Source organism: Passer montanus, unplaced genomic scaffold (genome assembly GCF_014805655.1).
Source record: "Passer montanus isolate IOZ18808 unplaced genomic scaffold, ASM1480565v1 scaffold563, whole genome shotgun sequence".
Taxonomy (NCBI): domain Eukaryota; kingdom Metazoa; phylum Chordata; class Aves; order Passeriformes; family Passeridae; genus Passer; species Passer montanus.
In genome coordinates, this window is record NW_024370629.1 from 1 (window position 1) to 15,237 (window position 15,237).

The following is a 15,237-nucleotide window of genomic DNA, read 5'->3' on the forward strand; positions in this document are numbered from 1 at the left end:
CCCTGCAGCCCCATGACGCTGCTGACCACTACGATGTGGTTTTTGGGGTCCCAAAGCCGAATTTTGGGTTCCTGAGAAGGATTTTGGGGTCCCGGGGGTTTTTTGGGGTGACAGCTCCGAATTTTGGGGTCCCGAGGAGGGTTTTGGGGTCCCAAAGCCGAATTTTGGGGTCCTGAGAAGGATTTTGGGGTCCCGGGGGTTTTTTGGGGTGACAGCTCCGAATTTTGGGGCCCCGAGGAGGGTTTTGGGGTCCCAAAGCCGAATTTTGGGGTCCTGAGAAGGATTTTGGGTTCCCGGGGGTTTTTTGGGGTGCCGAATCCGAATTTTGGGGTCCCGAGGAGGGTTTTGGGGTCCCAAAGCCGAATTTTGGGGTCCTGAGAAGGATTTTGGGTTCCCGGGGGTTTTTTGGGGTGCCGAATCCGAATTTTGGGGTCCCGGGGAGGGTTTTGGGGTGGGTTTTTTGGGGGGCTCACCCTGCAGCCCCATGACGCTGCTGACCACTACGATGTGGTTTTTGGGGTCCCAAAGCCGAATTTTGGGTTCCTGAGAAGGATTTTGGGGTCCCGGGGGTTTTTTGGGGTCCCGGGGGTTTTTTGGGGTGCGGAATCCGAATTTTGGGGTCCCGAGGAGGGGTTTGGGGTCCCAAAACCGAATTTTGGGGTTCTGAGAAGGATTTTGGGTTCCCGGGGGTTTTCTGGGGTGCCGAATCCGAATTTTGGGGTCCCGAGGAGGGTTTTGGGGTTCCAAAACCGAATTTTGGGGTTCTGAGAAGGATTTTGGGGTCCCGGGGGTTTTTTGGGGTCCCGGGGGTTTTTTGGGGTGCCGAATCCGAATTTTGGGGTCCCGGGGAGGGTTTTGGGGGGGTTTTTTTGGGGGGCTCACCCTGCAGCCCCATGACGCTGCTGACCACCACGATGAGGTTTTTTGGGGTCCTAAAGCCGAATTTTGGGGTCCCAAAGCCGAATTTTGAGGTCCCGGGGGTTTTTTCGGGTCCCGGGGGTTTTTTGGGGTGCTGAATCCGAATTTTGGGGTCCCTAGAAGGTGGGGTTTTTTTGGGGGGCTCACCCTGCAGCCCCATGACGCTGCTGACCACCACGATGTGGCCGCTGCGGCGCCGCTTCATTTGGGGGAGCAGGGCCTGGGCCAGGCGCAGCACCCCGAAGACGTTGGTGTCGAAGACGCGCTGCACCTGCGGCCCCGAGGCGCTCTCCAGGGGCCCCACCAGCCCCACGCCGGCGTTGTTCACTGCGGGGGGCGGGAGGGGTCAGGGGAACCCCAAAAAATCCCGAAATCCCCCCAAAAATCGGCCCCTGGGGCGCTGAGATACCAAAATCCCAAAAAATCCCATTAAATCCCATTAAATCCCATAAAATCCCTATAAATCCGCCCCAAAACCACTCAAAAATTCACCCTGAAATCCACAGCCCTGAGTTGTTCACTGGGGGGGTCGGGAGGAGTGAGGGGAACCCAAAAAATCCCGAAATCCCCCCCAAAATCGGCCCCTGGGGAGCTGGGATACCCAAACCCCATTAAATCCCAGAAAATCCCATTAAATCGGCCCCCAAACCACCCCAAAATTCACCCTGAAATCCACAGCCCTGAGTCGTTCACTGCGGGGGTCGGGAGGGGTCAGGGGAACCCCAAAAAATCCCGAAATCCCCCCCAAAATCGGCCCCTGGGGAGCTGGGATACCCAAACCCCATTAAATCCCAGAAAATCCCATTAAATCGGCCCCCAAACCACCCCAAAATTCACCCTGAAATCCACAGCCCTGAGTCGTTCACTGCGGGGGTCGGGAGGGGTCAGGGGAACCCCAAAAAATCCCGAAATCCCCCCAAAATCGGCCCCTGGGGCTCTGAGATACCCAAACCCCATTAAATCCCATTAAATCCCATAAATTCTGCACAAAATCCCATAAAATCCACCCCAAAATCCACCCTGAAATCCACAGAACTCCCCAATCCGCCCCAAAACCACTCAAAAATTCACCCTGAAATCCACAGCCCTGAGTTGTTCACTGGGGGGGTCGGGAGGAGTGAGGGGAACCCAAAAAATCCCGAAATCCCCCCCAAAATCGGCCCCTGGGGAGCTGGGATACCCAAACCCCATTAAATCCCAGAAAATCCCATTAAATCGGCCCCCAAACCACCCCAAAATTCACCCTGAAATCCACAGCCCTGAGTCGTTCACTGCGGGGGGCGGGAGGGGTCAGGGGAACCCCAAAAAATCCCGAAATCCCCCCAAAATCGGCCCCTGGGGAGCTGAGATACCAAAATCCCAAAAAAATCCCATTAAATCCCATTAAATCCCATAAATTCTGCACAAAATCCCATAAAATCCACCCCAAAATCCACCCTGAAATCCACAGGACTGAGTTGTTCACTGGGGGGATCGGGAGGGGTCAGGGGAACCCCAAAAAATCCCGAAATCCCCCCAAAATCGGCCCTTGGGGCGCCGAGATACCCAAATCCCAGAAAATCCCAGAAAATCCGCCCCAAAACCACTCAAAAATTCACCCTGAAATCCACAGCCCTGAGTTGTTCACTGGGGGGGTCGGGAGGGGTCAGGGGAACCCCAAAAAATCCCGAAATCCCCCCCAAAATCGGCCCCTGGGGCGCTGAGGTACCCAAACCCCAGAAAATCCCATTAAATCCCATTAAATCCCATTAAATCCCATTAAATCCTATCCCTAAAATGCCCTAAAATTCCCCCAAAACCCCCAAAATTCCCCCTAACCCACATCAAACCACCCCGAACCCCACTAAAATTCCATAAAGTCCCCTAAAATCTCCCAGAAAATTAGAAAATCTGCACAAAATCCCATAAAATCCACCCAAATTCTTCCCAAAATTCACAACCTTGAGTTGTTCACTGGGGGGGGTCGAGGGGGGGGATCAGAGGAACCCCAAAAAAAACGAAATTCCCCCAAAATTCTCCCATCAGAACCTCCTAAGGTGCCCAAATCCAGCCCAAACCCCCCCTAAATCCCCCAAAACCGCCCCAAAATCCCCCAAAACCGACCCCAAATCCCCCAAACCTCCCAAAAAAACCTTAAAACGCCCCCAAACCCCAAATATGCCTCAAAACGCCCCCAAAAAAATCCCCAACTGCGCCCCAAAAAGGCCCCAAACCTCCCCAGCACCCTCAAAATGTCCCTAAAAACCCAAAAATCCTCTCAAAACCCCCCAGACCACCCTGGAACCGCTCCAAAATCCCCCAAAATGGCCCCAAATCCCCCAAAATCGCCCCAAACACACCCCAACCCCCCTAAAATTAAAATCCCAAAAATCTCCTAAAATGCCTTAAAATTCTCCCCAAAAATCCCCTAAAATGCTCCCAGACCCCCCAAAATGGCCCCAAACCCTCCAAAATTGCCCCAAACACACATGAAACCTCCCCAAACCCCCTTAAAATCCCATAAAATTTCCCAGAAAATCCCCTAAAATGCCGTAAAATAAAAAAAATCCCCTAAACATCCCTCAAACCCCCAAAATCGCCCCTAACCCACATCAAACCACCCCGAACCCCCCTAAAATCCCAAAAAATCTCCTAAATAATCCCCTAAAATCCCCTAAAATTCCCCCATACCCCCCAAAATGGCCCCTAACCCACATCAAACCACCCCAAACCCCCCTAAAATCCCATAAAAATCCCCTAAAATCTCCTAAAAAATCCCAGAAAATCCCGAAAAATCCCCCCAAAAATCCCCTGAAATGTCTTAAAATTCCCCCAAATCCCCCAAACCCCCCAAATACACATAAAACCACCCCAAACACCCCTAAAATCCCCAAAAATCTCCTAAATAATCCCTAAAATGCCCCCAAACGCACATCAAACCGCCCCAAACACCCCTAAAATCCCATAAAATCCCCTAAAATCTCCTAAAAATCCCTGAAAATCCCCTAAAATTCCCAAAAAAATCCCCTAAAATGCCCTAAAACCCCAAATCCCCCAAAATTGTCACAAACCCACATTAAACCACTCCAAACCCCCTAAAATCCTTTAAAAATACCCAAAAAATTCTCCTAAAATGCCATAAAATAAAAAAAAAATCCCCTAAAATGCCCCCAAACCCCCAAAATCGCCCCAAACACACATCAAACCTCCCCAAACCCCCTAAAATTCCATAAAATTCCCTAAAATCTCCTAAAAAATCCCCTAAAATCCCCTAAAATTCCCCAAAAAATCCCCAAAAACGCCCCCAAACCCCCCAAAATCGCCCCTAACCCACATCAAACCACCCCAAACCCCCCTCTGGGAACATTTAGGGACCCCCATCCCCTCCCGGGGTGTCCCCTGACCCTCCCGGGGTGTCCCCATCCCCTCCCGGGGTGTCCCCTGACCCTCCCGGGGTGTCCCCTCCTGTCCCTCCCGCCTTGGTGACAATCCCGGGCTGTCCCCCCCGTCCCCTCCCGCTGTTTCCCGCGTCCCCCTCCCGTTTGGCGACACTTGGGGACACCTGGGGACATTCGAGGACCCTCCCATCACCTCCAGGAGTGTCCTCTGACCTCTCGGGGTGTCCCCTGACCCTCCCGTGGTGTCCCCCCCTGTCCCTCCCTCCTTGGCGACAATCCCGGGCTGTCCCCCCCCCCGCCGTTTCCCGTGTCCCCCTCCCTCTTGGCGACACTTGGGGACACCTGGGGACACTTGGGGACACCGGGGGACACCGGGGGGCCCGCGCTCACCCAGGTAGCGCCTCTGGGGGTCCCTGGCGAGCTGCACGGCCACGGCCAGGCCGATGCCCGAGGAGCAGCCGGTGACAAGGACAGTGCGGGCCGGGGGGGCGGCCATGGTGTCACCTCCCCCCCCGGGCAAAGGCGCTTAACGGGATCAGCGCGCGCGGTGGCACCGGGGTCACCGGGGGGGGACACTGTGTCACCAAGGGGGGGACACGGGGTGGCACCCCAGAAACGGCTCCGAGCTCCGGTACCGAGCATCGGAACCGCTCGGACCGGGCTCCGAGCTCCGGTACCGGGCACCGGGGAACCCACCAAGGACCACCCGGAGCGGCTCCGAGTTCCGGTACCGAGCACCGGGACCACCCGGACCGGGCTGCGAGCTCCGAGCTCCGGTACCGGACACCGGGAACCCACCAAGGACCCCCAGAAACGGCTCCGAGCTCCGGTACCGAGCATCGGAACCGCTCGGACCGGGCTCCGAGCGCCGGGACCGGACACCGGGAACCCACCAAGGACCCCCAGAAACGGCTCCGAGCTCCGGTACCGAGCACCGGGAACACCCCGGACCCACCGGAGACCCCCTTGCGCTCACTCCAAGCACCAACACCGAACCCCAGACCCACCGGGGACCCCCGGGCCGGCCGATGCGCTCCGGTACCGAGCACCGGGGACCCCCGGGACTCCCCCCCGGCCCCGCGGCCCGGTCCCGGCAGGAACCGAGCCCGCGGGGGGCTTCAAACCCACCCCCAGCCCAAAAATCATCCCCGGGAGGGGAATTTGGGGACCCCGGAGACCCCCGGCGAGGGGGAACTGGGGGGTCCCGGGCGGATTTCGGGGGTCCTGAGGGTTTTGGGGGGAAAACCACAAACCTCAGGGGGTCCCCAAAATTTCCCCCCCCCGAAAAATTCCCTGGGGGAGGGGAAGACCCCAAAATTGGGGGGGGGGGGGCCCAATCCCGGGGGGGGGGAAAAACCCCAAAATTGGGGGGGGGGGTCCCAAACCCCGGCCCATCCATGGGGGAGGGGGAAGCTCTGGGGGCTTCTCATAAAGGACAGCGCGGGAACCGCTGGGATATTTGCATAACCCCGCCCACGGACTGGAAAAGTAAATTTTATTTGCATAACCACGCCCACGGACTGAAAAAAGTAAATTTTATTTGCATAACCCCGCCCACGGACTGAAAAAGTGAATTTTATTTGCATAACCCCGCCCACAGACTGAAAAAGTAAATTTTATTTGCATGACCACGCCCACACTAATCCAACAATCCCGCGAAACATTTACATAACCACGCCCAAAGCACCCGCAAAGGACTGCGAGCCTCCCGTCTTAACCAATCACAGCGGAGGATTCAAACCGGATTTACATAACCAGGGACTGCGAGAGGGGACTCGGGAGGAGGAGGAGGAGAGGAAGGGGGGGAGGAAGAGGAGGAGGAGGAGGAGCAGGAGGAGGAGCAGGGGGAAGAGGAAGAGGAAGAGGAAGAGGAGGGCCAGAGGAAGAGGAGGGCCAGAGGAAGAGGGGGGACAAAGGAAGAGGAGGGCCAAGGCACGAGGAGGAGCGCGAGGAGGAGGAGCCCCGAGCCCACGCGGTTGCCTCGCTGCGGCCGCGGCTCGCCCGCATCCGCCGGCATCGCCCCCCCGGCAGCCGCAGGTGAGCGGGGAGGGGGAGCTCGCCCCGAAGCCATCGCGGGGGTCTCCGGGAGGGTTTCGGTGCGGGGCAGGGGGTGCGGAGGCAAACGGCACGGTGTCCTTGTGCTTCCCCCGCAGAGCAGGAGCCGAGCATGGAGAGCAGGGAGGACAAATCCCCGCGGCAGAACCCGGCGGCAGAGGCCGTGGGGAGCGGCTGCACGGCGCGGGAAGGCGGCGGGGAGGAAAAGCCCCGGAGATGCCTCAGCAGGAGGGGCTGCAAAGGCAGAGCGCGGGGAGGCGAGGGGGAAAGAGCCGGGCCGGGCCGGGGAGGCGGCCGGAGCTCGGAGCTGGGGGTCCCTGAGCAGCCCCAGGATGGGGAGAAGCCCCACACGTGCTCGCAGTGTGGGAAGAGCTTCAAGTGCAGATCCTATCTGGTTGAGCACGTCAGAATCCACACAGGAGAGAGGCCCTACGAGTGCGACAAATGCAAGAAGAGGTTCCAGACCAGCTCCGCTCTCCTCGTGCACCGGCGCACTCACACCGGGGAGAAGCCCTTCCTCTGCCCCGACTGCGGGAAGGGGTTCAGTCAGAAGTCCAACCTCATCACCCACCGGCGCATCCACACCGGCGAGAAGCCCTACGAGTGCGGGCAGTGCGGGAAGAGCTTCAGGACCAACTGCCAGCTGGTTGCCCACCAGCGGATGCACACGGACGAGCGGCCCTACGAGTGCGGGCAGTGCGGCAAGAGCTTCAGGACAAACGGCCAGCTGGTTCTCCACCGGTGGATCCACACGGGAGAGCGGCCCTACAAGTGCGGGCAGTGCGGGATGAGCTTCGCCCTGCGCTCCCGGCTGATTTTACACCAGAGGAGCCACCCGGGGCATTGGTGGGGGTCCGAGGGGGAGAGACCCTCGCTGGGCCGGAGCTCGGAGCTGGGGGTCCACCAGCAGCTCCAGGAGGGGGGGAATCCCCACAAGTGCTCGGTGTGTGGGAAGAGCTTCAGGTGTAAATCCTCCGCGCGGAGGAAAAGCCCCGGAGATGCCTCAGCAGGAGGGGCTGCAAAGGCAGAGCGCGGGGAGGCGAGGGGGAAAGAGCCGGGCCGGGCCGGGGAGGCGGCCAGAGCTCGGAGCTGGGGGTCCCTGAGCAGCCCCAGGATGGGGAGAAGCCCCACACGTGCTCGCAGTGTGGGAAGAGCTTCAGGTGGAGATCCTCCCTGATCCGCCACTGCAGGATCCACACGGGAGAACGTCCCTACGAGTGCGGGGAGTGCGGGAAGAGCTTCAACACCAGCTCGTACCTGATCGTCCACCAGCGCGTCCACAGCGGGGAGAGACCCTACGAGTGTGGGCTGTGTGGGAAGAGCTTCATGCTGAGCTCTCACCTCATTGTCCACCAGAGGAATCACACGGGAGAGAGGCCCTACGAGTGCGACAAATGCAAGAAGAGGTTTCAGACCAGCTCCACTCTGCTCAGTCACCAGCGCATCCACACCGAGGAGAGGCCCTTCCGCTGCCCCGACTGCGGGAAGGGGTTCAGGGAAAAATCCACCCTGGTCACCCACCGGCGCACCCACACCGGGGAGAGGCCCTACGTGTGCGGGCTGTGCGGGAAGAGCTTCAACACCAGCTCCTACCTGATGGTGCACCAGAGGATGCACAGCGGGGAACGGCCCTACGAGTGCGGGCAGTGCGGGAAGAGCTTCACCCGCAGCTCGCAGCTGATCGTGCACTACCGGAGCCACACCGGGGAACGGCCCTACGAGTGTCCCCGGTGTGGGAAGGGCTTCACCTGTAGCTCCAACCTGATCGTCCACCAGAGGAGCCACGCGGAGGAGAGGCCCTACGAGTGCGATCAGTGCAAGGAGAGGTTTCAGAGCATCGGTGATCTCGTCGTGCACCAGCGTTCTCACACGGAGGAGAAACCCTTTCGCTGTCCTGATTGCGGGCAGGGCTTTGAGCACAACTCCAGCCTCAACGAGCATCAGTGCACCCACACCGGGGAGAGCCCCTGCGAGTGTGGGGAGTGTGGGAAGAGCTCGAGTGAGGGCTCCAGCCTGGTTGTCCACCAGAGGAACCACACTGGGGAGAGGCCCTACGAGTGCGATCAATGCCAGAAGAGGTTTTACACCAGCTCCGCTCTGCTCAGCCACCAGCGCTCTCACGCCGAGGAGAGGCCCTTCGTGTGCCCCGAGTGCGGGCAGGGCTTCAGGCACAACTCGGCGCTCGTCATCCACCAGCGCATCCACACCGGGGAGAGGCCCTACGAGTGTGATCAGTGCTGGAAGAGTTTCCACTCCACGTCCGATCTCCTCCTGCACCAGCGCATCCACACGGACGAGAGGCCCTTCCGCTGCCCCGATTGCGGGGTGGGCTTCAAGCACAACTCCTCCCTCGTCAAGCACCGGCGCACCCACACCGGGGAGAGGCCCTACGAGTGCTGGCAGTGCGGGAAGAGCTTCAGCACGACCTTCAGCCTGATTGTGCACCACAGGATCCACACGGGAGAGCGGCCCTACGAGTGCGGGCAGTGCGGCAAGAGCTTCAGCCAGAGCTCCGGGCTGATCGCCCACCAGAGGATCCACACCGGGGAGCGGCCCTACCGGTGCGGGCAGTGCGGGAAGAGCTTCACGCAGAGCTGTAACTTGACCAAACACCAGATGCAAGAAGAGGTTTCAGACCAGCTCCACTCTGCTCAGTCACCAGCGCATCCACACCGAGGAGAGGCCCTTCCGCTGCCCCGACTGCGGGAAGGGGTTCAGGGAAAAATCCACCCTGGTCACCCACCGGCGCACCCACACCGGGGAGAGGCCCTACGTGTGCGGGCTGTGCGGGAAGAGCTTCAACACCAGCTCCTACCTGATGGTGCACCAGAGGATGCACAGCGGGGAACGGCCCTACGAGTGCGGGCAGTGCGGGAAGAGCTTCACCCGCAGCTCGCAGCTGATCGTGCACTACCGGAGCCACACCGGGGAACGGCCCTACGAGTGTCCCCGGTGTGGGAAGGGCTTCACCTGCAGCTCCAACCTGATCGTCCACCAGAGGAGCCACGCGGAGGAGAGGCCCTACGAGTGCGATCAGTGCAAGGAGAGGTTTCAGAGCATCGGTGATCTCGTCGTGCACCAGCGTTCTCACACGGAGGAGAAACCCTTTCGCTGTCCTGATTGCGGGCAGGGCTTTGAGCACAACTCCAGCCTCAACGAGCATCAGTGCACCCACACCGGGGAGAGCCCCTGCGAGTGTGGGGAGTGTGGGAAGAGCTCGAGTGAGGGCTCCAGCCTGGTTGTCCACCAGAGGAACCACACTGGGGAGAGGCCCTACGAGTGCGATCAATGCCAGAAGAGGTTTTACACCAGCTCCGCTCTGCTCAGCCACCAGCGCTCTCACGCCGAGGAGAGGCCCTTCGTGTGCCCCGAGTGCGGGCAGGGCTTCAGGCACAACTCGGCGCTCGTCATCCACCAGCGCATCCACACCGGGGAGAGGCCCTACGAGTGTGATCAGTGCTGGAAGAGTTTCCACTCCACGTCCGATCTCCTCCTGCACCAGCGCATCCACACGGACGAGAGGCCCTTCCGCTGCCCCGATTGCGGGGTGGGCTTCAAGCACAACTCCTCCCTCGTCAAGCACCGGCGCACCCACACCGGGGAGAGGCCCTACGAGTGCTGGCAGTGCGGGAAGAGCTTCAGCACGACCTTCAGCCTGATTGTGCACCACAGGATCCACACGGGAGAGCGGCCCTACGAGTGCGGGCAGTGCGGCAAGAGCTTCAGCCAGAGCTCCGGGCTGATCGCCCACCAGAGGATCCACACCGGGGAGCGGCCCTACCGGTGCGGGCAGTGCGGGAAGAGCTTCACGCAGAGCTGTAACTTGACCAAACACCAGTGCAGCCAGCACTGCGGGCCGCCCAGGGCGCAGGAAGAGCTCCGGGCGCTGATCCAGCTGCCTCCCCTGTGGGAGGATCCGGGCTGGATGATCCCCAGGGAGCCCCGGTGATCCCTGGTGCTGCTGATCATTCTTGGGAAGACCCTTGCCTGCGCGGGCCCGGCGCTCCCTGAGGCGGCGGCGGCGGCTCCGGCGGCTCCTTTGTTCCCCCCCGCCGGCACCGGGCTCTGGATCGCGTCGGGATCGGGCCGGGATGAGCCCCGGGAAGGGCTCCGGGAAGGGCTCCGGCTCCGGTAAGGCCGGCTAAAGGCGGGTGAGGGCAGGATACGGCGGCCCGCGAGGGTCACGGGCCCTTTGTTCGGCACCGGCGGCGCCCTCAGCGCGGGGCCTTGGGGTTCTCCTCCCCCTCAGAAGATCGGGACACCCTCAGCCCTGTCAAGATCGATCCCCCCTCCGAGGATTCCCTCAGAGGATCCCCCCTCAACCCCCCCGCCATCAGGGGATCTCCTCATAGGATCCTCCCTCAGAGAATCTCCCTCAAATGTTCCCCTCAGAGGATCCATCTGAATGGTTCCCCTCAGAGAATTCCCCCTCAACCCCCCAGGATTGATCCCCCTCAGAGGATCTCCTCATAGGATCCTCCCTCAGAGAATCCCCCTCAAATGTTCCCCTCAGAGGATCCCCTCAAAGGATACTCCCTCATGGGATCCCCCCCTCAGCCCCTCAGGGTCGATCTCAGGATCGATCCCCCCTCAAAGGTTCCCCTCAGAGGATCCCCACAGAGGATCTTCTCTCAGAGGATCCCTCCTCAACCCCCCAGGATCGGTCCCTCCTCAGAGGATCTCCTCAGAGGATCCCCTTGAAAGGTTCCCCTCAGAGGATCCTCCCTCAGCCCCCTCAGGATCCATCCCCCCTCAGAGGGGGGGGATCAGTCACAGGATCCTCCCTCAGAGGATCCCGCCTCACAGGTTCCCCTCAGAGGATCCCCTCATAGAGTCTCCCCTCAGAGGATCCCCCTCAAAGGTTCCCCTCATAGAATCCCCCCTCAGAGGATCCCCTCATGGGATTCCCCCTCAGGATCGATCCCCCCTCATAGGATTCCCTCAGAGCATCCCCCCTCAGCCCTTTCAGAGGATCCCCCCTCATGGGATCCCCTCAGAGGATCCTCCTTCATCCCCCCTCAGGGGATCCCCCCTCAGGATCGATCCCCCCTCAGAGGATCCCCTCAGAGGATCCTCCTTCATGCCCCCTCATGGGATCCCCCCATAGGATTGATTCCCCCTCAGAGGATCCCCCCTCATCAGAACCTCTCTCAGCCCCCTCATGATTGATCATTGATACCCCCTCAGGATCGATCCCCCCTCATGGGATCCCCTCAGAGGATCCTCCTTCATCCCTCCTCATGGGATCCCCCCTCAGCCCCCTCAGGATCGATCCCCCCTCATGGGATCTCCCCTCAGGATCGATCCCCCCTCAGGGGATCCCCCCTCAGGATTGTTCCCCCCTCAGAGGATCCCCCCTCATCAGAACCTCTCTCAGCCCCCTCAGGATTGATCATTGATCCCCCTCATAGGATCCCCCTCAGGATTGATCTCCCTTCATGGGATCCTCCCTCGAGTCTCCCCTCAGAGGATCCCCCTCAAAGGTTCCCCTCATAGAATCCCCCCTCAGAGGATCCCCTCATGGGATTCCCCCTCAGGATCGATCCCCCCTCAGTCCCCTCATGATCGATCCCCCCTCATAGGATTCCCTCAGAGCATCCCCCCTCAGCCCTTTCAGAGGATCCCCCCTCATGGGATCCTCTCAGAGGATCCTCCTTCATCCCCCCCCAGGGGATCCCCCCTCAGGATCGATCCCCCCTCAGAGGATCCCCTCAGAGGATCCTCCTTCATGCCCCCTCATGGGATCCCCCCATAGGATTGATTCCCCCTCAGAGGATCCCCCCTCATCAGAACCTCTCTCAGCCCCCTCAGGATTGATCATTGATCCCCCTCATGGGATCCCCCTCAGGATTGATCTCCCTTCATGGGATCCTCCCTCAACCCCCCAGGATTGTTCCTCCCTCAGAGGATCCCCCCTCATTGGAACCTCCCTTCAGTCCCCTCAGGATTGATCCCCTCAAGGATCCCCTCATGGGATCTCCCCTCAGGATCGATCCCCTCATGGGATCCCCCCTCAGCCCCCTCAGAGGATCCCCTCAGAGAATAATGAAATTCCCTAATTAATTCCTAATTAATTCTCATTTTTTCCCCCCAGCCTGGCGTTAGGAGCTCGTCCCTGCGAGGCATCGAGGACTACCATGCCCTTAGGTGGGAGCTTTCAAAAATTAAATTAAATTAAATTTAAAAGAGAAAGAATGGAGAAAGTGTCAAAGAATTAAGTATGAGTTATTTAATTGAAATGAAACTTTTTTATAAATAAAAAAATAAATTAAAAAGAGGAGGAATGGAAAAAAATTCAAATAATTAAATTTGAATTAATTAAAATGAAATCATTTTTATTAAATGAAAAATGAAGTTAAAAAGAGGAGGAATAGAAAAAAATTCAAATAATTAAATTTGAATTAATTAAAATGAAATCATTTTTATTAAATGAAAAATGAAGTTAAAAAGAGGAGGAATAGAAAAAAATTCAAATAATTAAATTTGAATTAATTAAAATGAAATCATTTTTATTAAATGAAAAATGAAGTTAAAAAGAGGAGGAATAGAAAAAAATTCAAATAATTAAATTTGAATTATTTAATTAAAATGAAATAATTTTTATTAAATGAAATTAAAGAGGAGGAATGGAGAAAATTTCAAAGAATTGAATTTGAATTGTTTAATGAAAATACATAAATTTTATTAAATGAAAAATGAAATGAAAAAGGAGGAATGGAATAATAAATTTAAAAAAAACTAAATTTGAATTATTTAATTAAAACTAAATAATTTAAAATTTTAATTATTTAATTTTTATTTTAATGTTTAATTTAAATTATTTAATTTTTTAAAAAGGAGGAATGGAATAATAAATTAAAAAAATTAAATTTGAATTATTTAATTAAAATTAAATAATTTTAAATTTTAATTATTTGATTTTTATTTTAATGTTTAATTTAAATTATTTAATTATTATTTTAATTTCTCGTGCCTGAGGAGCACAAACTGTGGAGAGTTCCTTGCTCATTCCTTGACCATGGATTGTGAAGGAAGTTTCCCACTTGGTGTTCCCTCAGTTCCAGAATTATTAGTCATTAATTATCAATTATTAATTATTATCAATTATTAATGGTTAATTATTAATTATTCCCAAAATTAACCCCGATCCCCCATTCCAGGTGCCCGTTCCCAGCTCCTGGTGTGAGATGGCCACTCCAGAGCCCCCCCTGGGCAGGACCCCCTGGCTCTCCCTCAGTCCCAGGATCATTAATAATTAATTATTAATCATTTACAATTAATTATTCACACAATTAATCCCAGTTCCTCATTCCAGGTGCCCGTTCCCAGCTCCTGGTGTGAGATGGCCACTCCAGAGCCCTCCCTGGGCGGGACCCCCTGGCTCTCCCTCAGTCCCAGGATCATTAATCATTAATTATTAATCATTTACAATTAATTATTCACACAATTAATCCCAGTTCCTCATTCCAGGTGCCCGTTCCCAGCTCCTGGTGTGAGATGGCCACTCCAGAGCCCCGCCTGTGCGGGACCCCCTGGCTCTCCCTCAGTCCCAGGATCATTAATCATTAATTATCAGTTATTAATTATAATTAATCGTTTATTATTGCCATAATTAATCCCCGTTCCTCATTCCAGGTGCCCGTTCCCAGCTCCTGGTGTGAGATGGCCACTCCAGAGCCCCCCCTGGGCGGGACCCCCCGGCTCTCCCTCAGTCCCAGGATCATTAATCATTGATTATCAATTATTAATTGTTATTAATCATTAATTATTCACACAATTAATCCCAGTTCCTCATTCCAGGTGCCCGTTCCCAGCTCCTGATGTGAGATGGCCACTCCAGAGCCCCCCCTGGGCGGGACCCCCCGGCCTGGCCCCTCCCCCGGGCCCGGCCCCTCCCCGGGGTCGATGCTGGGCCCCTCCCCCGGCCCCTCCCCCGGCTCCGGCCACTCCGGCCACTCCGGCCACGCGCTGCCGGCCCCGGGCTACGCGCCGGACACCATCCACCCCCTGCACAAGGTGAGTCAGCAGCCCCGGAACCCCAAATCCCAGACCTCCAAATCCCAGAATCCCACAGTCCCAGAATCCCACAATTCCAGAATCCCACAGTCCCAGAATCCCACAATTCCAGAACCCCACAGTCCCAGAACCCCACAATTCCAGAATCCCACAGCCCCAGACCCCCACAGTCCCAGAACCCCACAATACCAGAACCCCACAATGCCAGAATCCCGCAGTCCCAGAACCCCACAATTCCAGAACCCCACAGTCCCAGAATCCCACAATTCCAGAACCCCACAATTCCAGAATCCCACAATTCCAGAACCCCACAATTCCAGAATCCCACAATTCCAGAACCCCACAATTCCAGAATCCCACAATTCCAGAACCCCACAATTCCAGAATCCCACAATTCCAGAACCCCACAATTCCAGAATCCCACAATTCCAGAACCCCACAATTCCAGAATCCCACAATTCCAGAACCCCACAATTCCAGAATCCCACAATTCCAGAACCCCACAATTCCAGAATCCCACAATTCCAGAACCCCACAATTCCAGAATCCCACAACTGCAGACCTCAAAATTCCAGAATCCCACAGTCCCAGAATCCCACAATTCCAGACCTCAAAATCCCAGAATCCCACAACTCCAGACCTCAGAATTCCAGAGTCCCACAATCCCAGAATCCCACAATTCCAGAGTCCCACAAATCCAGACCTCAAAATTCCAGAGTCCCACAATTCCAGACCTCAAAATTCCAGAATCCCACAACTCCAGACCTCAGAATTCCAGAATCCCACAGTCCCAGAATCCCACAATTCCAGAGCTCAAAAACTCTCGGGTTTAGGATTGATGGTTTTGGGACCATCCAAGATAAGGAATCCT

General features: G+C 56.5%; 1 protein-coding gene across 1 annotated transcript; it reads left to right on the top strand.

The window, feature by feature from the left end:
- The first annotated feature begins 6,168 nt into the window (after positions 1-6,168).
- LOC120510202 (zinc finger protein 585A-like) lies at positions 6,169-14,366 on the top strand. The gene is given in 6 exon segments (XM_039725766.1): positions 6,169-6,332; positions 6,449-7,326; positions 7,329-8,970; positions 8,972-10,481; positions 12,445-12,497; positions 14,151-14,366. Coding segments are annotated over 3 exon segments (3,834 nt in total). The 5' UTR covers positions 6,169-6,332; positions 6,449-6,462; the 3' UTR covers positions 10,300-10,481; positions 12,445-12,497; positions 14,151-14,366.
- Positions 14,367-15,237: the final 871 nt, after the last annotated feature.